Raw genomic sequence first — 18,737 nt, forward strand, 5'->3', positions numbered from 1 at the left:
GCTCTGTAAGTAAGGCACTTTGGAAACACAAGTTGTTTAAGGGCAAATCATGTCGGACAAGGCAGCGGGGCCCAAGGCAGCCATATTGCTCCTGCCAGCATCTCTCCGTGCCCGGTGCAATCAGCAACACTCAAAACGAGCAGGTGTTAGAAATTTGCTGACTCAGGGCACAAACGTACCCCACAGCAAGTGGGGACTAGGCGGGTCGATACTCATGGCAAGCAACATGCTGGATGCAATGAGATACCCTCCAGCATCCTGTGGACCCTAATCCTGGGGCAGCACCCACACCCGCCTGGGATGTGGCCTGTCAGTCCTCGGACAATACCCAGATCTGCCAGCTCCTGCCACCCATCACTGTCCTCCTTCACCCCGGCATGCAGGCCAGGCCACCCTGCTGAGGACATCCTTCCCTAAACATGGCTGCATTTCAGAGAACTCCCCTCTTTCATTACCAAAAGAAAAGGATTTATATTAATATATTAATATTACTGCCTGCTCCGCCATGGCCCCACAGATGCAAACGAGCAAGACGGACTCAAGCAAACACAGGGTTTGGTTCCAGTACAGCTCGAGTGGTTTTCTTTTAATCCCAGAGAAGTGAAATGCAACATTTGTTCGAGTTGGTAGTAACATCCAGAGACAGAAGTCCGAGCCCCCTACTCAGTAAAGTCATTTGTGTTTAAGGCACTCTGCAAAACCAGCTTTCCTCTTCTCCTCCTTCCGATTTTCCCCATGCGGCAGCAGAATACCTGGTTTGGTCTTTTCTCCATAGCAACACCCACACGTCCTGGCTTTTCTCACCATCTCCGGGAATTGGCAACAGCAAATCCAGCAGGAGCCGAACGGAGAAATGCCGGGAGACTCAGTCAATAAATACGGATGGGCACGAGAGGGAGCACAGCGCCTGGGGAGGGGGCACAGGGGCTTCGAGCTTCTGCAGGAAGGGGATGAGCATGGGGTGTCCTCCCTGCGGGCACCAATGTGATTCCCCTTCCTTTCTCCCCCACCCGGCTCCGAAAGGGGATGGGAGCGCGGGTGCCGTGAGCATCCCTCCCCAGTGATGCTCCCGAACACAGGGCAGCACCCCGAAACACAGGGGGCTGGGTGGGGGGGGACCCAGCTGCCCCTGTCATGCAGCAGAAATGACCCCCCAACTTCCAGCCATCAATAAATACCAATAAATAACTTAAATAAACCTTAAATAAATAATAGTTAATAAATAAATAAATAAGTGACCCGAGGATGGGGACAGAGGGGAAGGGGCACCCCGAGGCTCAGGGCACGGGGGAAGCACACAGGTGGGCAATTCTGTGACCCGCCCCTCCCTGAGATAACGGGGTGCTAATACAAAAGGGGGGCATGAGGAAGGGCTCCCACTCAGGTTCCCCATCAATATGGCTGAGGGCCACAGGGACATGAGCTGAACCTGGTCTCACACGTGGGAGCTCTCACACACCATCTGTCTGTCTCCCTCCCTTCCCTCGAGCATCGCGAGCCCCGCACCCAGGCTCCACCGGTCACTGCTACTGAACTCAGGGAGATGCTCATCCAGCACCTCCATCCGAGAGTGAACACACACCTTTTGCAAAACGCCTGCAAATTTTTGCAAACATTGTTTGCAAGTTTTTTTGCAAACAATTTTTGCAAACCTTTTTTTTTTTTTTTTTTTTAAAAGTGGAGAAATGCCCACAAAGAAAACCCATGCATCAAACTGAGTTAAGTGCATCAAATCCAGCCATCAGAGAAGGAGCGGGCACGGAAGCCTGGCAGAAGCCCGAAGGGGTGAACACGGGCATGGCCCTAGGGCTCAGCCAGAGCCTGCCTGCAGGCTGGGGCAGCCCTGGGAGCTCAGGCACACGGCTGCGGCCAGGCACCGAGCCCAACACCGGCACCAGGCAGCACCGAGCCAGAGAAGCTGCAGACACACACGCACAGAAACGGCGGCCACTGTTGTCTCGGCAGACGATGTGCTGAGGCTCTGGCTGGCCAGCACATCCCAAAAGACGGCAATGAATTTAACAGCATCCCTGCACCAGCGTCCCCGCTCTCCCAGCCGGCTGGCACCACGGCAGTGCCATGGCAGCTCCCCAGGCTGACAGCCGGCACGCAGTCCCCGAGCATATCCCCGGCCCTTCCCTGCAGGTTTTGGGGAGCTGGCTCACACAGCCGCTCTGGATGCAGCATCCTCTCCCAGCCAGGAGCCCACTACGGGGCAACCCGTTTTGTTGGGGAACCCCTTCCTCTGGATTTTTAGTTCTAGTGCTGCCAGAGACATTTCTGTCCCACTGGGTCAAAAATATGCATCATCTGCCTTATTTCAAACCAAAAGGTACTTACCCCTCTTCCTTTCCCCAAATCTTAAGGAAAATTGTATTTAAAGTTTCTAACTCCCTTCCAAAGGCTTTTTGAACAATGAAACACCAGTGATGGCAAAAGCTGCCGTCGATCACGAACCAGGACAAAACCATGGGCAGAGTCTCACAAGAGTGGGACATCTTCCCGTGCCAGCCAGCTCCCAGTAAAAGCTTTGCTCCAGAAAACGCAGCAAACCAAAGCTCAGAGCCCCTTCTCCCTCCAAACCTTTCCCACGAGGCTGTAGCCCCCAGCAAAACCCAGACGTAGGCACTGAAAGCAGCAGGTTCCCAGCCTACCCGTGAGGCCAAGCGGGAGGAGCAGGACCGCCGGCCCCAGCACGGGGAAGTGTGCGTCGAGGCATCAAAATGCAATGCTCCCAAAAGAAAAAAAATCAAATAATCGAATCAGCAGCAGACACTACTGAGAATAAGTAGCATGGGGATTTCACAGGGATTTTTGGTCTAAGATGCCTGGGGGGCCCCTTTGCCACTGAGGACGGGGGTGCACATCCCGCCCTGGAAAAGCACAAGCCGTGGCAGAAGCTTTGCAGGAGCTCGGCCACGCTGAGGAGCGATGCCACGGGGACGTGCCGGCACACTCAGGGGAGCAAAGCAGCACTGGGCTGGTCATCCCGACAGCCAGGCTAAGGGCAACGCTGCCAATGCCGCAGGAAAGGCTTTGCACCGAAGTGCCGAACACGACAGCTCTTCCCAGGATCTCCTGGCAGTGGGACAGAAGATGAGACCCTCCCAGCAGGAATCACCCACAGTCCCCGGGCAGCACAAAACTGCCGTGGCACGAAGGCAGGGGCCTGAGAGGGGGGAGCCGCAGAGCTTGCGCTGGGGCGGAGGACAGAGCAGAGAAAGCAGCAAAAGCCGTAACGATCTACCCAGGAGCGACGGGGCCTGGGGCGCTGGCAGCGCAGCCACGGCTTTCACCTCTGCTGCAACGCCAGGGCGAAACGTCGGGAATCGCAGGTCACAGGCCACAGCACCAGCACCACCCCATGGACCAGACGATGCTAGCGATCCAGGCAGCCAAGAGAGCTTGGGGGCAAGGAGAGCCAAGGGCAAGGAGAAAGGCAAATAAAACCCCGTTATCCCCCAAGCACCTGTGGTAGCAGGAAGCAGCACCCAAGCAGCGCGCTCGCCTCCTCCTTCCCAGGCAAACCCATGCCTGCCCTGCGCAGCCTCTGCTCACATCCCTGCCTCCGACCCACGCAGAGGAGACCCCCATCCCTGCAAAGCCTGGGGAGTTACAACAAGGCACGCCATCCCCTCCCTGCCAGCACCCTCGCCTGTATCTACCCTGCTCCCAGGGTGGCTGAGGAGGAGGAGGGTCTCCACATAAGCCAGCATTTGCGTGGAAAATGAGGAAGCACCCAACTTTTCACAAGGGACTTGGGTCTGCAGTGCGTGCGAGTCCCAGGGTACCTCCAGGCTGGTTTGGGTAACCCACGGTCAGCGAGCACCTGCTCACCCTGGGCTGGGTGAACGGGCTCTCAATTTCTCGCTTGGCTGAGAATCGGTTTTGCTTCCATGAAGGAAGGGCCGGTAGGATTTTGGGGAGAGGAAGATTGAAGAACTGCAAAGATTTAGTGCACCTTAAAACAAAAGGACATCTAACCTGCCCTTAGATCTCACTCCAAGACGGAAAAGAGCTATGGCATCTCCTACACTCACAACTACTCCAAACACACCCAGATGCATGCAAAACATCCCGCTTCCCCTCGGCTGCGGAAAATCCTCCCAGGCAGCGGTGACAGCCAGTGCTGGGCTCCGGATCAGCACCCCGGTGCTGCCAGCTCCCACTCCGCTCCCAGGCCCTCCCACCCAGTCCCAGCGGACAGGGCGAGGGGTCGATTATCAATCCAAAATGCATAGGTATAGACACTGCGGGGACACCCGCACCCCGGCGGGAAGGGACATCACAGGACCCTCTGCGTCCAGCAGGCACGGTCTCCGCTTCTACCTCCAGTTGGGTGGAAAGCAGCATTTGCCACAGGCACGGTTCAATCGCACTCACGCTCCTTGCATTGCCCTGCAAGGAAAGACGAGTCGTTTAGGTCAGACAGCCTCTTTGCCAGCCACAAGCCCCTAGAAATACTCGATTCCACTTCCCGGGAAATCCTCCAGCTCAGCGATCCTTCTTCTGCGCCTCCGCGCTGGCCAGGCTCTCTTTCTGACTAAGGACGAGCCACGATTCCAACCACGGCTACAAAGGCAGAAGAACCCAAGAGGTCTGCTTTGGCTCAGAAACCCCGTTCGTTTGTCGCAGGTCGGCAGCACCCAGGTCCTCACACGCACGCCCCGGCGCTGCTCTACTTGGGAGGTATCACGACTATAGGCTGGCCTCGCTTGGGTCTCCACATGAGGACTTGGGCATCGTTGGCGTTGGGTTTCACTAGTGCGTTTGGTGGGATGGGCTCCATCCTGCTGAGGATCCGGGGCTGTTCCTGCTGAGTCCTTCCCACCAGCCGTGCCCGCTGCCCCAGCAGCTGCATGGGATCGACCTCAATGTCCACTCGCATCCTCCACTTTATAGTCTGCAAGATGATCTTTTCCTTGGTGGTGGTGTTCATGGCCACCAGCCACGTGGTAAAGCTCTGGTCCCTTTTAATCCTGGTCAGCAGCGGCACATTACTGTTGCTCACAGGGACAGCCCACGTCACGCTGGGGTAGAAATTGTCATTCATGCTCACTGAGAACCTGGAGATCTTATTAGTGGGCCCGACCAGGGTCACAGTTTCTGTGGTGTTTCCATACCAGGGGTAGCTCACGCCATCTGAATCGCTGATGGCTTTTACTCTTCCTTCTCGCAGGTCGGGCAGCTCCCAGCTTGACCTAGCAAACAGGAAGAGAAAGGCCAGGTTAGCAGGGAAACGACAGCGCCAGCGCCCGGCAAGGGACAGGGAAGGAGGGACAGGGCGGCAAGCAGCTTCAGGACCTCTCCACGCCTGCAGCAAGGTCTCAAGAACCTCCCTCAAGAACAAATTCAGCTTCGGATTCTTCGCCGAGCCAGTCATGGCTAGCTGAAACCTTTGTTCTGCCAGCGAAACACTCTTTTAACTAACCTGCAATCAAACCAACTGGGCCAAAATTCATTGGCGAGTCTCTCTGGGGTCGCTCTCTCCTTAATCAGCTCCTACTCTGGAGGAGAGCGGCCTTCCCCATCCGCCAGCTGCAGCACCGTGACCACGGCACTGGCCAAGCCCGTCAGCAGCCCCCTCCTGTGATAAAACTCTCTGAATTTTATGCCACTAAATACACGCATCTGCACAGAGATACGTAATTAAATACCACAATTATGCCTGCCGCTGGCACAATGAAATCCCTGCAATATGGTTGGGGTGGGGGGAGGAACTCCAGCCAAAATCTTGGCTGCCAACCATGTCAGCAACACCACGTGGCTATGGCAAGGGAGACGATTGCCACGTGGCAATTACAAGCGGGGAGCTTCGGTGAAACTTCCTGCTGAGTCCGAGCTCCGGCTTCAAACGCATTTGGGTTCTGAAGCTGCCTGCGAGCGGCTAGAGACACCCGGCTGCCATCTCCCCGATGAGTCATGACCTCTGCTCGCTCCAACGTCCCCAAGTGCTCCGGTGTCATGTGCAAACGAATGTGCCACGATGCAAGGACATGGGCAGGCAGCACGAGGACCTGCTGCTCCCCCGGTGCCCACGCACACCATCCTGCTTGCTGCCCCGCACCAGCAACCTTGGGCACCAGCAGCCCACCGGCGGGCTGCAGAACAGACCCCTCCGGCCATCCCAGCCCCCTTTCACATCGCCCCTTTCAAACGGCAGAAGACGCAGCGACAGAGCCAACAGCTTTGCCCCTCGGTGTCCTCCTGAGCCACCCGCACTCCCGGCCTTGGGAAAAGCTGGTTCCTAGCAGCCATTTCTGCCCAGCACGGCAACACTTCTCCCTTTCAACACAAGCCAAGGGGGCAAATCCCCCAGCACCGCCCGCGCTCACGACCCAGCCCCAGAAGAAATGCCACTCGACGGGACGGCGGCCACAGAGCCCTCGAACGAGCAAGCTTCAGGCCGCCCGGCTGGCGCGGGAGGACGAGAGGCGCAGGTGCTGCCCGGGCAGGGGCGGCTGCGGGGTCAGGTCTGCAGGGAGCGGGGACGGTGCCGGGAGCGGGCGCTGGGGTGCGGGTGACACCCGGGCACGGCTGCGGGTGCAGACATGGGCACAACGCCCGGTGCCGGGGTGCCCGTGCCGTGTACCCACCGCGGGGCCCCCGCTCCCCGCCCCAGCGCAGCCGTGGTGCAGTGCCCGGTGCCGGGTCCCGTGTGTCCCCCCCCTCCCCACCCCGGTGTGCCGGTGCCGGTGCTCACACGCCGAGGTCGCTGTAGGTGTTGTAGAACTCCATGTGGTTGCAGGCCTGGATCCAGCCCACCACCCAGGTGTGCCGCCGGGCAATGGGCGGCATGAGGACGCGGGCCGAGGCGCGGAAGTAGGGCGTGCGGTACCGCAGCACCACTGGCGAGCTCTCCTCGATGGCGGTGGCCGCCGGCTCGATAGTGGCCGACACGTCCGACACCACGATCTGCTCCCGACGCACCCGCGCCTTGCAGGCCACGCTCTGCAGGCACCCCATCGCCGCCGCCGCCGCCGCTGCCGCCGAGCCGTCGTCACCCGCCGCCGCCGCCGAGCCGCGGGGCCGGGGGGAGGGCCCGTCCCCCCGCCGCCGCTCGCCCGCCGCGCATCGCCGCCCGCGAACCGGCGCCCGCACCGGCGCCGGCAGGGCGAAGGCGCCGCCGCCGCCGCGCCTCTTGCGGCCCTCGTCGGCTGCCGTACGCCGGCCGGGGCGGGCACGTGCGCGGGGAGGGCGGGGCGAGCCCACGGATCCCCGCCCCGGGGCGCGGCGGGAGGGAGGGTGGGGACCTCCCCGCCGCTAGGGGACGCCGCAGCCCCGCCCCGGGGTGTCCTGGCTCCATGGCAACCGGCTGCGTCACGGGGGGCGGCGGAAGAGGAAGCGGGGCCGCGCCGGGGCCGCTGGTACCGGGGGAGCCGGGGTGCGGGGGAGCGGGGACACGCCGGGAAGGGGGACTTGGGACCCGGCGGTGCGGTAGCGGGAGGCGGGGGTGCCGGGCAGGGTGCGGGGGCAAGGCAGCGGGGCCCGCGGCAGGTTGCGGTGCCGGGGGAGAAGCAGGGCAAGGGGTGACGGGCGGGGTCCTGGGCGGCTCGCCCGGGTCCCGGTGCCAGAGCAGGGCCGGCAGCCGGCGAGCGGCCCCCACCTCTCCCAGGCCGGCTCCTCTCGCCATGCCGAGCCCCCGGAGCAGCCGCGAGCGACGCGCCGGCAGCAGCGGCCGCCCGGAGTTCCTGTCCCTCGTGAGCCAGCGCAGCCCCGGCCCCCCGGACAGCCCGTCACGCCGCAAGGAGTCGGGCAGCTCGGCGGCAGCCCCGCTGCCCGAGGAGGACTGCATGAAGCTGAACCCCTCCTTCCTGGGCATCGCCCTCAGCTCCCTGCTCGCCATCGACCTCTGGGCCTCCAAGCGCCTGGGCGTCTGCGCCGGAGAGGGCTCGGCCTGGGGCAGCGCACGTCCCCTCATGAAGGTCATCGAGGTTTCGGGGCACGGCATCCCCTGGCTGCTGGGCACCATCTACGGGCTCTACCAGAGCGACAGCTTAGCGGCCAGGGAGGTGCTGCTCAACCTGCTCTTCGGTGAGGCTGGGGGCTCACCAAAGGGCTCTGCAGGCAGGGGCTGGCTGGAGCAGAGGCGGGAGGATGGGACCTGAAGGACAGGGCAAAGCTGCGTAAATCTCTGCCTCCTATAGCCCCGAGGGAGCCAGCTGATTTTGAGTAACTGGTACAGGCTCATCTAGGATGTCAGGTATGAGAGAGAGAGAAACCCTGCAGCTAGAGGGTGTGGTGGCATGGGTATGGTTTATCTGTCATGGCCCAAATCACACACTGTGAAACTCCTGACAGCTAAACTGCTCCTGCAGTTGCACAAAAACTTTCAGGGAATTGAGCTGTCTTTTAGATCTTCACCTTATCAGAGCAGTGCATTTCAGGTGCAGCTGCCTGTGTTGAGACACCAGCCCTTTCCCTGTAAAGCTACTCTGGCACACAGATGTCTGCTCCCTGCAGGCAGTAGCTGCACGGATTGATCCATATCAGCCAGTGAGGAAACTTGCTTTACAGCATGCATTGTAATTTAATGTGGTGTAATATTCCCCCCCTAGCATTCTGTTCTATTAGGTATACTTAGATTCTTCATTTTTGCTCGTTTAGAAACTGTAGTAGCTCCAGAGCAGCAGACCTTTTCAGGTTTCTAGTTCTTACTCTTTTATTAAGTTGCAAATAACTGGTATCTCACACATCATTTGAATTGAAATTTCTTTGGTGGGAAGCATATAGTTTTGTACATCTTTTTCATCTAACAGCACATGGTTAAATTACAGTCTCACAGCAGAGCTGTGGAAAGGGACCAGGAGGCCTCCAGCCTGACCTCTGCTCCGAGGAGGTCTGTCCCAGCACCAGGGCCTTGTCCAGCCCTTATCGCTCTGGGCCAGAGCCACCCACTTCTCCGGGGCCCTATCCCAGGGTTGCAGCACCCCTGTGGGGAAGGGGTGTTGCCTAGTGTCCAAGCTGAATCTCCCAAATGATATGGAAAAAGAGAAAAAGCAATTGAATTAGGTTTACCTGGAAAGGGGGGGGGGCAGAATATTTGTTCTTAAATGATTAACCAAAGGGAATGAACTGAAGTGACTGAAAGATTTGGTGTCCAGAAACAAGCCTTAAGACAAGCAGAAGTCAGGCTCTCACAAGACTTCCTTGGAAGAAGTAGCCCTGGCTGGGAGCTCTGCACTACCCAAGTTAACAGGGGTAGAGAGAGAACCCTCTATGCTACATGAGAAGCTGCTCTTGCCAAATACTGGCTGAACACTTCTCAGAGGCACTTTGCCTCTGATTTCTACCGCAACAGCCTGTAGCTCTCTGGGGCCAAACCACCATTATTTAAGTCATCCTTTATTCAGCTCTTGAAAACCAAAGCGCAGTTAACTTTCTGGCATTAATCCCTCCGGCAGCTGGGAGAAGCCAGACCACAGGAGCCCTGGCAGCACCACGTGAGCTCGGGGCCCCTCATCCTGAGCCGTGGTTGAAGAGGGTTGATTATTCACCCAGTTGGTTTGACCTCCAGCCACAAGGGTGGGCAAAGCAATGCTGAGTCAGCATGGGCTGTCAGGGAGTTGCGGGGAATATTAACCCGTCTGTTCCCTTCAGATTAAGGGTCAACTTGAGCCCTGAGTCATGGCAGGATCAGATTTTGCACAGAAAATAAGAGCCCTTGGGTGCGAGCTGGGCCAAGCCCTATTGCTGGCTGTGGCGGGCGGAGGGTCTGACGCTGCACAAGGGCTGCACGCAGCAGGAGTGGAGATTGAAGATGTGGTCATGCTGGAGAAGGCCAGGCACTGGGCGAGTGCCATGCTCCCCCCACCTGGGCATTATAGACGTGGGAAATATTGCCTTCTCTTAGCAGGTTTTGGTAGCCAAGCGCTTTCTTCTTAGCTAATGGCTCTGCTTTGATTCTTGCCTTATTTTCCATGGAGAAAGAAAAAAACCACTGAAAAACCAAACCTTGCTCACTCACTGTTACTGTCTCCTAGCGTTGCTGCTGGATCTCGTGCTGGTGGCAGTGGTGAAAGGGCTTGTCAGGCGGCGGCGGCCCACCCACAACAAGATGGACATGTTCGTCACCATCTCAGTGGACAAGTACTCCTTTCCATCTGGCCATGCCACCAGAGCCGCCTTGGTCTGCCGCTTCGTTCTGCACCACCTGGTGCTCGCTGTCCCACTGCGAGTCCTCATAGTTCTCTGGGCTCTCATCGTCGGCGTTTCAAGGGTCATGCTGGGCAGGCACAACGTGACGGACGTGCTCTGCGGTTTGCTGCTGGGCTACGCGCTGTACAGCGTGGTGGAGTACTGCTGGCTGTCCCCACTCAGAACGCCTGCCCTCTTTGCGCTCTGGAGCCATTGATGGCTGAGTCCCTCCCAAAGGAGGGGGCATGCACCCGGTTTTCTAAGCATGCACAGGGAGGGGATACCTGGATTTGAACTCACATCCTAGACCCCATCTATCCAGCCAGGACTTCAACACTAGTGGTGCTGCAGGCTCCTGGGCCCACACTTAGACATTTGGTGCTGTCTTGCCCTCCTGACGGGCTGTCAGGCAGCGTGTGCACTGGCCAAGCAGCTGCACTGACTGACCACCCATGAAAAAACAGTCCCTGCAGAGCCCAGGGAGGGCTCAGCACGTTCATCTGGCAGCTCACTGCTGATACTGTGAATCAGCGTGCCCTTGCTGGGCACTTGTCACGTTAGCCCATGGCGTAGGTGGTAGCTGTGGCTTTGCAGAGAGGTGTCTGCGATTGCCTGTGTATCTGTATGCTGTAAATACACTGATTGTGTTGCTGTTGTGAGCCTGCCCTGCACAGCCTGCTCCATAATGTCTGCCTGGAGGGGGCTCGCTGGGGTCTGTCTTCACATTTATAAAGAGCTCTGCCTTCCTAAGCAGTGTGTCTCTTTCCTATTGCTCTTGATTTAAGCACCGCACTGAGGCCAGACCTCCACCCACAAGGACACAAGCACCTCACTTCCAGTACCATGGGGAAAGGATGGTGCAACTCAGGGTTTGGGCCATTCATGCCATCTCCAAGGGAGTACCTAACCGGAGAAGCAGCTCCCAGCAGCAGCCTACTCCTGAAGCCCTTGTGCAGAGCCTCACAGCTCCTTTTCCCCCTCCGCAGGGTTCAGTCTCCCGGGGGGTACGGTGCACTCACAGCAATTCCTGTTTGTCAGCACATTACCAGTGCTGCTGACAGCACGCTGCAGAGCAAGCCCCTTCCCCCCAGCCCTGGCTGGCAGTACACCTCAGCCAGGCTGCTGGGCAGCCCCAGGAGCTGAGCCTTACCTGCACCACTTGCAGCAAGGTGCTCTGCCGAGCACCACCACAGCTCCCCATGCTCTGGGCAGGCTGGCTCTCCTACCCTGGCACTCTTGGTCCTGGCAGCCTTTTTTCCTAGAGGACTGCATGTTCTTGGCAGGAGGCAACTGTGGTGAGCCTCTGGAATGAGATGGGGCTGAGCCAGAAGAGCACAAGATCCACATCAAGACAGACCACAGCCAGGCAGAAGGAGCTCTGGACAGAGCTTAAATGGTGCTCCTGGCATGTAGGTGGGGACAATTGGTTCCAGGTGAGGCTCCTCATGGCCATGAAGGTCTGTTAGTGTGCTCACAACCTGGAAAGCACAGATTAAGTCATATTAAAACCAGGCAGTGTTTAAGTGTGCTGTTCTTCTGGGTGAAGCGTACAGGAGCAGCCCAAGGGCTGCTGGTACAAGCACCCCGTCTCTGTCTGTCACCCACCGTCAGTTACACAGGAGCTGAAATAAAAGTGCTTGACCTGATGAGGTTCCCCCAGAACTGAGCCCTGACCCACCGGCATGGTGAGCCAGTTAAGCTGCCAGCTGTGGGTTTGCACTCCAGTGACCCCAAAAAAATAATCTCCTGGGTTGCATCGCATGCCTGGCAGCCAGCTAGGCCAGTCCGGCACATGCACGGCAGCACCTGGCCACCCCAGCCAGCTCTTCTGCCCCAAGGCAAAGATGAGGTCTCTGGTGACTGTGGGATCACAGGCAGATGGCACACGGCTGTGGTCACGGTTTGGGGCAATCAGGGCTTATTGAGCAGTGCCAAAACATCTTAGCTCTACTTTCTCCCAAACATGAGGTGCTTTTTGTCCAAGCGGTTCTTACAGCCATTGGGGTCTTCCTCTCCAGGCCACAGAGGAGCACGGCAGCAACTCTGTGTACCTGTGGCTTGTTCCCACATGCATGTGCTGCCAAAAGTTGCTCCCACCTCACTTGCAGGACCCTCCACGAGCTGCTTGGTGGCACCCGCCATCACCAGTGCATAGCCCTGCTGGGTCACAGGCTGCTCTGCTGCCCTCTCACCTCTGCTCTGCTTCTCCCCACCTCCACCAGTGAGACCTTTGGTGTCCTCTTGTGCTTGTGCTTGTCACCGCTCCTCTGAGCACGGGTGCCAGCCCGCTGATAGGAAGGAGGACATGGGTGCTTTCTGCTCAGCTTGTCCCACAGCACCTCTGCCTGCTGTGAAAGCCCAGAGCAGATGTGTCTGTCTGTATTGCCCACCATGCTGTCTGTCCTGGGTGCTCACTGGGCACAGAGGACCACGGCTTTCCCGCAGATATCAACAAGCCGATCTTGACAAAAATACCATGACTTGACCCTGGCACACTCCCGCAGTCCCCTGTGACTGCCGGCACAGTTCAGCCGGGCCATGAGCACAAGCACAGTGGGGGCAAAGTCCAGGGCTGTGCAGTCTCTTGTAGCTGCCGAGGGAGAAGGGTGAATTCGAAGGCAACCTGCACCGAGGTTTCATAGCACAGCCGTGGGGTTGAGAGCTGGGAGAAGTTCACTGTACATGTCATCCTTGAGCAGTCCCTGCAGAGCTTGCAAAAGAGCCAGAAGCCAGCTGAGAGAGGAGCAGGGAGAGTAGCGCTGCCAGTGCTGCCTCCTTGCCATCCCCGTGCTGATCCCTCTGCCTGGTAAGAGATGCTTTTGATGCTTTCCAACAGGTAGGCACGAAGTGTGGGTTGGCAGCACGGTGCCTCTGCCCCAGGCGGAGATCAGCCCTTGCCAACAGCGAGGGACAGAAAGAGCTTTATTGGACTTACTGCAAACATACTGAGAATTTTAGAAGGTTAAAACCATTTCAGCTGCAAAGCCTGGCCCCTCTGCAGACCTGTGCCTCGCTCAGTTCCTGGCTGAAGCTCCCTGGACATAGGGGAGCAAATTTCCCCTGCAGCCCCCAGATTGTCCAAGTGTGCCGGGACTCAGCGGTGTCCTCCCGAGCCACCTGGTCTGTGCCTCCTGCTGCCAGGGACAGCCTTTTCCTAACCGGCCCCACCACCCTGGCACCAGCAATACCCCAGCAGCGCAGTGCTCCTCGCACCGGGGTCCCGCTGGCCCCGGGACTCCAATGGTCCAGGAGCAAGCCACAGCTATGGGGACACTGTGCCAACATGCCCAGCCCAGTGGCACAGAGGATGATCCGGATAACCGGGCGATGCTGGGTGCAACTGGAGCGGCCGTGGGTGCCCCCACGTACCAGCATAAACAGGGCTGGGCTGATCCGGATAACCCGAGAGGTAAACGTTCAGGGCAGTGGTTGTTTAACCGGTGTGCGTGCCACAGCGACCGGCTGTGTCTCTGCCTCTCCTGCACCCCCATGTCCCCACACTGTCCCCACACGGGGGTTGCCTGGGACGGCTCCTTTCCGCACCATCCAAGGCTGCAGCGAGAGCTGTCGCCGGAAAAGCTGACCAGCGGGGAGGTGGCTTCCCCTCCGCAGCCCGTGGGAGGAGTGACAGAGGGGGGAGGCCCCGCTCGCCGCCGCCAAGCACCATAAAACCAGGCCTCCATCTGGCGTCACAGCTCTCGGCAACCCGGAGAGACTTCTGTGTGGCTCCCTGCCTGCAACCAGCTTTTCTCCGGCTGCCGCTTCCGCAGCTGCAGGTCGGTTGAGGCCGTCCGCACCGGCTGCCGGCACGCAGCAGACACTGGGGCGGCACGGTGGACATCTCCCGGGAGAAGGGAGAGGGTGAAGGGCAAAGGGCAGGCAGAGGGGCTGTTGCCCACTCGGGAGGGAGCCATCGGTAGCCGAGGCAGAGCACGGCACTCTGGCACGCCTCCATCGCTGGGACTCGGCGTGGGTAGGGAGATTTTGAGGCTGCCTGGCACTCGGTAGCATTTCTCCACGTGGCATCCAGCGGCAACAGCGTGGTGGTGCAAAATCCCATCACCAGCCAGGTCCCTGCCGGGGAAGGAATAGCAGTTGCCTTGCAGCCCCAGACAAACTTCTGGGGAGCTGCCTCTCAGCTTGGGACTTCTTTGGTGCACAGGGCCAAAATTTTGCACCACTGCTGCCCTCACTGCTCATCCCAGCTCTCCAGCACTGTCCCCAGGCAGAGACACTGCGGTGGGCAGCATGGCAAAGAAGGTGGCCATCATCGGAGGGGGCAGCAGCGGGCTGTGTGCCATCAAAGCCTGCCTGCAAGAAGGGCTGGAGCCCATCTGCTTCGAGAGGACCGGGGACATCGGAGGGCTCTGGAGGTTTGAGGTAATCCCTGCGAGCCACACATCCTGCTGGGGCACAGCACCGCAGCAGCCGGGGATCAGCGGTGGTGGCCAGCAGGGTGGCACGCAGCTGGCCACGGCGGGGTCCTGGGGAGGAGGCTGAGGGCAGGGGCTCCACACAAAGGGCCACCACATCAGCCCCAGCAATCCCTCCCCATCGCTGTCCCTGTGCCAGCGCTGAGCCGTGCCCCACTCCCGCAGGAGCACCCCGAGGAGGGCCGCGCCAGCATCTACCGCTCCGTCATCATCAACACCTCCAAGGAGATGATGTGCTTCAGCGACTTCCCCATCCCCGAGGACTTCCCCAACTACATGCACAACTCCAAGATCATGGAGTATTTCCGCATGTACGCCCGGCACTTCGACCTGCTCCGCCACATCCGCTTTAGGGTGAGAGCCGGGGGGGCTGGGGAGCCGGCGGCAGCGGGGCCAGGGGGTGCTGGGATCCTGACACCTGCTGCCATCCTGCACCCAGACCAGCGTGTGCCGCGTGTCCAAGCGCCCTGATTTCGCCACCACGGGCCAGTGGGAGGTGGTGACGGAGAGCGAGGGGAAGCAGGAGGAGGCCGTCTTCGACGCTGTGCTGGTGTGCACCGGGCACCACACCGAGGCACACCTCCCGCTGAGCACCTTCCCAGGTACTGCCTCACACCCTAGTGCAAGGGGAGACCACAGAAAGCTCGACCATGGGAGCCCCTGTTCTCCCTGCTGCTCTTCCTCCTGGCCTCAGTGTTTCCCTGCCTTGCTTTGACTCGGGGTCATGCTCCCCAGGAGGGGTCTGGTGGGCCAGGGAGGGTCCCCACTTCAGCTTTTTGGGAGGTGACCCTCCAGGCCAGCACCAGGAAGCCAAGCATCCCTCCTCCCCACCTGCAGGCATTGAGAAGTTCAAGGGCCACTACCTCCACAGCCGAGACTACAAGGATGCCCAGATTTTCACAGACAAGAGGGTTGTCGTCATTGGGATTGGGAATTCAGGGTCAGACCTGGCCGTGGAGATCAGCCAAACGGCCAAGCAGGTGAGCAGGAGGAGCGGGGTCCCGGTGGGCAGGGCAGCCCCCTGTGGGACACTGCCAGCTCCACAAGGACACCAGGACCAAGGCGCTGGCACGGCCGCCGCTCCATCCTGGCACTCACTGCATTCGGCAGTGCCAGCACCTGGCAATCCCAGTTGCCAGGCAGCAGTGGCAGCCAAGACTCAATCCAATCCCATAAGGATATCCCGATTTCCATCCCCAAGCCCCGGGCTGGGGCTGCCTCTGCAGCTCTTCCCTACCTCTCCCTGCCAGGTGCCCACCCCTGGCTCCCTCTGCCCTCCGGGTCTTCGCCCAGCACCCAGGCAGCGTGAAGAGGAGCAATCACAGGGCAAGGACGTGCCCCTCCTTGGGCAGCCCCCCAGCACCATCACAGCCTTCAGGAGATGATTCTTTCCTCACCCAGGTTTTCCTTAGCACCCGCCGGGGTGCGTGGATCCTCAATCGTGTTGGAAAAAAAGGCTATCCCATCGACACCATCTTCACCACGCGCATGAAGATGTTCCTGAAGAACCTGCTGAGTGCATCCATGGTGAGCGACTTCACAGAGAAGGAGCTGAACGCGAGGTTCGACCACTCGCACTATGGCCTGAAGCCAAAGCACAGGTACCAGCAAAAGCTCCCCCTGCCCAGGAGAGGACCCCTCGGCTCCTTCCGTGTCCAGCCCTGCTTGGCCATTCCCATACTCCCTGTGTCCAGGCCGTTGCTGAGGCACGAGCCCTAAAAACCCAGTTAAAAAGTTGTGGTGTGCCCAGGCAGTGCTCGAGGGAGCCACCACTGCCCCTTCTGGGGACCCCTGGTGACAGTGCAGTAGCAGCAGCTGAGCATGCCTGGGGGACCAGCCCCAGTGGTGATGAGCATCCTGGGGGACGAGCATCCTCGGAGCAGGGAGCAGTGGCTGGAGCAGGACACGGAGCAGAGACCCCACCCCAGCTCCCTGACGGCTGCTTGTGCCTTCCAGGGTCATTGACCAGCACCCGACTGTCAACGACGACCTGCCCAACCGCATCATTTCAGGCAGGGTGCTGGTGAAGCCAAACGTCCAGGAGTTCACGGAGACATCTGCCATCTTCGAGGACGGCACCAGGGAAGATATCGACGCCGTGGTCTTTGCCACAGGATACAGCTTCTCCTTCCCCTTCCTCGAGGGCTGTGTGAAGGTGGTGGAGAACCAGATCTCCCTCTACAAATTCATGTTCCCCCCCACCATGGAGAAGCCGACACTGGCTTTCATTGGCCTCATCCAGCCCCTCGGTGCCATCATGCCCATCTCCGAGCTCCAGTGTCGCTGGGCCACCCGTGTCTTCAAGGGTAAGCGAGGCAAACATCCCCTGTGGCAGCAGCCCGAGCCTGCACCCCCGGTGTTGGGGCAGATGGTGCCCAGCCACATTTGGGAGGCAGCAGTCAGCTGTGCCATCCTGGTCATGGGCAATGGCATGGCTGCCTTGCAGCCATTGTGGTGAGCAGCACAGGGACTTCCATACCCTGAGCTCCACGGGCTGCTCCTTCCTATCCCGAGGAGCTTGGACACGCCTCAGATGCCAGACCTGCCGCCACAGTGGTGCCGGCACGGGCACAGCACCCAGGCAAGGGCAGCACCACAGCTGCCACTGTTGCCGGCGGGGTGCAGCACCCCCATGCTGTGGCTCATCCTCCCTAGGGCTGAACAAGCTGCCCCCACAGCACGACATGGAGGCTGACATCAAGCAGAAGAAAGAAGCGATGGCGAAGCGGTAAGACATCCCCAGGAACAGAGAAGGGCCTGGTTTGGGCATGGCTGCTCATGTGCACCTGTCCGGTCCCGTGGCTGCATCCCGACACATTTGGCCGTGCCAACAGACAGCAGGGATGCGCTTGACCGTATTACCCCCACCCCACTGATCCTTCCCCATGGGGCTCTGTCCAATACCACTTGCTGGTGCGCGGGGCACCTGCCAGCTCTGCCTCCAGCACCCACCTGCCCTCCCTGTCCGCAGGTACGTGAAGAGCCAGCGGCACACCATCCAGGTGGATTACATCCCCTACATGGACGAGCTCGCCTGCCAGGTGGGGGTCAAGCCCAACCTGCTCGCCCTCTTCCTCACCGACCCCAAGCTGGCGCTGGAGGTGGTCTTCGGGCCCTGCACGCCGTACCAGTACCGCCTGCGGGGCCCGGGCGAGTGGGCGGGCGCCAGGGAGGCCATCCTCACCCAGCGGCAGCGCATCATCAAGCCCCTGCAGACGCGACACGTGGAGAAGCACGCCTCTGCCCCCGCCATGTCCCTTGTCTTCAAGCTGGTCGGGACCGCGGCCGTCCTCGCTGTCATTTTTGCTTACTTGTAGCTTACTTGGTACCTGCTCTTGCTGGTTTGCCCAGAGGGAAAGGAGGCTTTGTGGTGTGCCGGCAGGGCTGGCCGGCCACCCCCTGCCCCACGGCAGCCTGCGCACCCCAGTGCTGGCAGGAGCCCTCGTCCTGCCCGGTACCACTGCGGCCCCACTGCAAGCTCGGGGTGCGTGGAGCCTCCCCGGCTGCTGAAATAATGCCTCTGTGCCCGCTCTGCACATCCTCCTGGGGAGCTGCCAATGGGGACGGACAAGGAAACCTGCTCACATGCAGGGTAAAATCCAGTCCCTCTTGACCAGTGCTTTCGACCCAGTGGGGATGCACCGGCTTTCCTGTCACCTCTAACCCAGCTGAGCCACCGCTGGCTACACTCACACGAGAGCTAAGCAGCAAAGGCATTACAGACTTCCTAACTGGATAAAAGTGTGTTAAACAGAGCCAGGCGTCTGTCCCGTTACTGACACCACCCCATCCCCTGTGTGCCAGGGGACATGCACCGGTTTGAGGGTGGCCTCGTGCCAGCGGCACAGCTCCAGCTCCGTGGCAGCACGGGCTGCATGCATGCACATGCGTGTATCCACAGCAAAACAGCCTCACCCAGGGTGTGCGCCACTAGAGCAGGTCACGACTCGGTGCCACCCTTGTCACCTGTGGGCAGCCCCTCCAGAGGATGGCTGGGTGGGTTGGGGACCCAGAGCAGTGACAGGGGGTCCTGGGTCCTGGCCACCACACACCGAGGCCAGCAGAGCTGCTGGCCACCAGTGCTCTGAGCATCTCCCCCGTTTTGTTTTCCATGCCACGACCTGCCAAAATCTGGAGCGTGGCCACATCTCAGCCCCCGCACCCAGG

General features: G+C 59.9%; 3 protein-coding genes across 7 annotated transcripts; 2 read left to right on the forward strand and 1 right to left on the reverse strand.

The window, feature by feature from the left end:
• Positions 1–21: 21 nt before the first annotated feature.
• Positions 22–7,139, reverse strand: FAM78B (family with sequence similarity 78 member B). The gene is made up of 2 exons (XM_054833948.1): positions 6,704–7,139; positions 22–5,201 (listed from the first exon to the last, which is right to left on the reverse strand). The coding sequence occupies exons 1-2, from the start codon at positions 6,964–6,966 to the stop codon at positions 4,679–4,681; spliced, it is 786 nt and encodes a 261-aa protein (XP_054689923.1). The 5' UTR covers positions 6,967–7,139; the 3' UTR covers positions 22–4,678.
• A 201-nt stretch (positions 7,140–7,340) lies between these two features.
• On the forward strand, positions 7,341–10,900 carry PLPP6 (phospholipid phosphatase 6). Its single transcript, XM_054833950.1, has 3 exons — positions 7,341–7,367; positions 7,616–8,034; positions 9,984–10,900. The coding sequence occupies exons 2-3, from the start codon at positions 7,632–7,634 to the stop codon at positions 10,352–10,354; spliced, it is 774 nt and encodes a 257-aa protein (XP_054689925.1). The 5' UTR covers positions 7,341–7,367; positions 7,616–7,631; the 3' UTR covers positions 10,355–10,900.
• Positions 10,901–12,692: 1,792 nt separating this feature from the next.
• Positions 12,693–18,325, forward strand: LOC129209242 (flavin-containing monooxygenase 5-like). Of its 5 annotated transcripts, XM_054833390.1 has the most exons (10): positions 12,694–12,943; positions 13,115–13,546; positions 14,300–14,517; positions 14,736–14,924; positions 15,010–15,172; positions 15,408–15,550; positions 15,972–16,171; positions 16,527–16,876; positions 17,226–17,298; positions 17,542–18,325. In XM_054833390.1, the coding sequence occupies exons 2-10, from the start codon at positions 13,378–13,380 to the stop codon at positions 17,885–17,887; spliced, it is 1,851 nt and encodes a 616-aa protein (XP_054689365.1). In that variant the 5' UTR covers positions 12,694–12,943; positions 13,115–13,377; the 3' UTR covers positions 17,888–18,325. The 5 variants fall into 5 exon arrangements, with proteins under 5 accessions (XP_054689366.1, XP_054689365.1, XP_054689368.1 ...); XM_054833391.1 differs by lacking the exon at positions 13,115–13,546 and having other exon boundaries at positions 12,693–12,943; positions 14,351–14,517; XM_054833393.1 differs by lacking the exon at positions 13,115–13,546 and having other exon boundaries at positions 12,697–12,943.
• Positions 18,326–18,737: the final 412 nt, after the last annotated feature.

The sequence above is a fragment of the Grus americana genome, chromosome 8 (assembly GCF_028858705.1).
Source record: "Grus americana isolate bGruAme1 chromosome 8, bGruAme1.mat, whole genome shotgun sequence".
In the NCBI taxonomy this organism is placed as follows: domain Eukaryota; kingdom Metazoa; phylum Chordata; class Aves; order Gruiformes; family Gruidae; genus Grus; species Grus americana.

Excerpts from the sequence above, each read along its gene's own strand:
- FAM78B (XM_054833948.1), bottom strand. The coding sequence starts at position 6,966 with ATGGGGTGCCTGCAGAGCGTGGCCTGCAAGGCGCGGGTGCGTCGGGAG. Across the intron at positions 5,202-6,703 it reads ACCTACAGCGACCTCGGCGT|GTCAAGCTGGGAGCTGCCCG; the intron begins GTGAGCACCGGC and ends CCTGTTTGCTAG.
- PLPP6 (XM_054833950.1), top strand. The coding sequence starts at position 7,632 with ATGCCGAGCCCCCGGAGCAGCCGCGAGCGACGCGCCGGCAGCAGCGGC. Across the intron at positions 8,035-9,983 it reads GCTGCTCAACCTGCTCTTCG|CGTTGCTGCTGGATCTCGTG; the intron begins GTGAGGCTGGGG and ends ACTGTCTCCTAG.
- LOC129209242 (XM_054833390.1), top strand. The coding sequence starts at position 13,378 with ATGGTCCAGGAGCAAGCCACAGCTATGGGGACACTGTGCCAACATGCC. Across the intron at positions 13,547-14,299 it reads TGATCCGGATAACCCGAGAG|GGCCAAAATTTTGCACCACT; the intron begins GTAAACGTTCAG and ends TTTGGTGCACAG. Across the intron at positions 14,925-15,009 it reads TCCGCCACATCCGCTTTAGG|ACCAGCGTGTGCCGCGTGTC; the intron begins GTGAGAGCCGGG and ends TCCTGCACCCAG.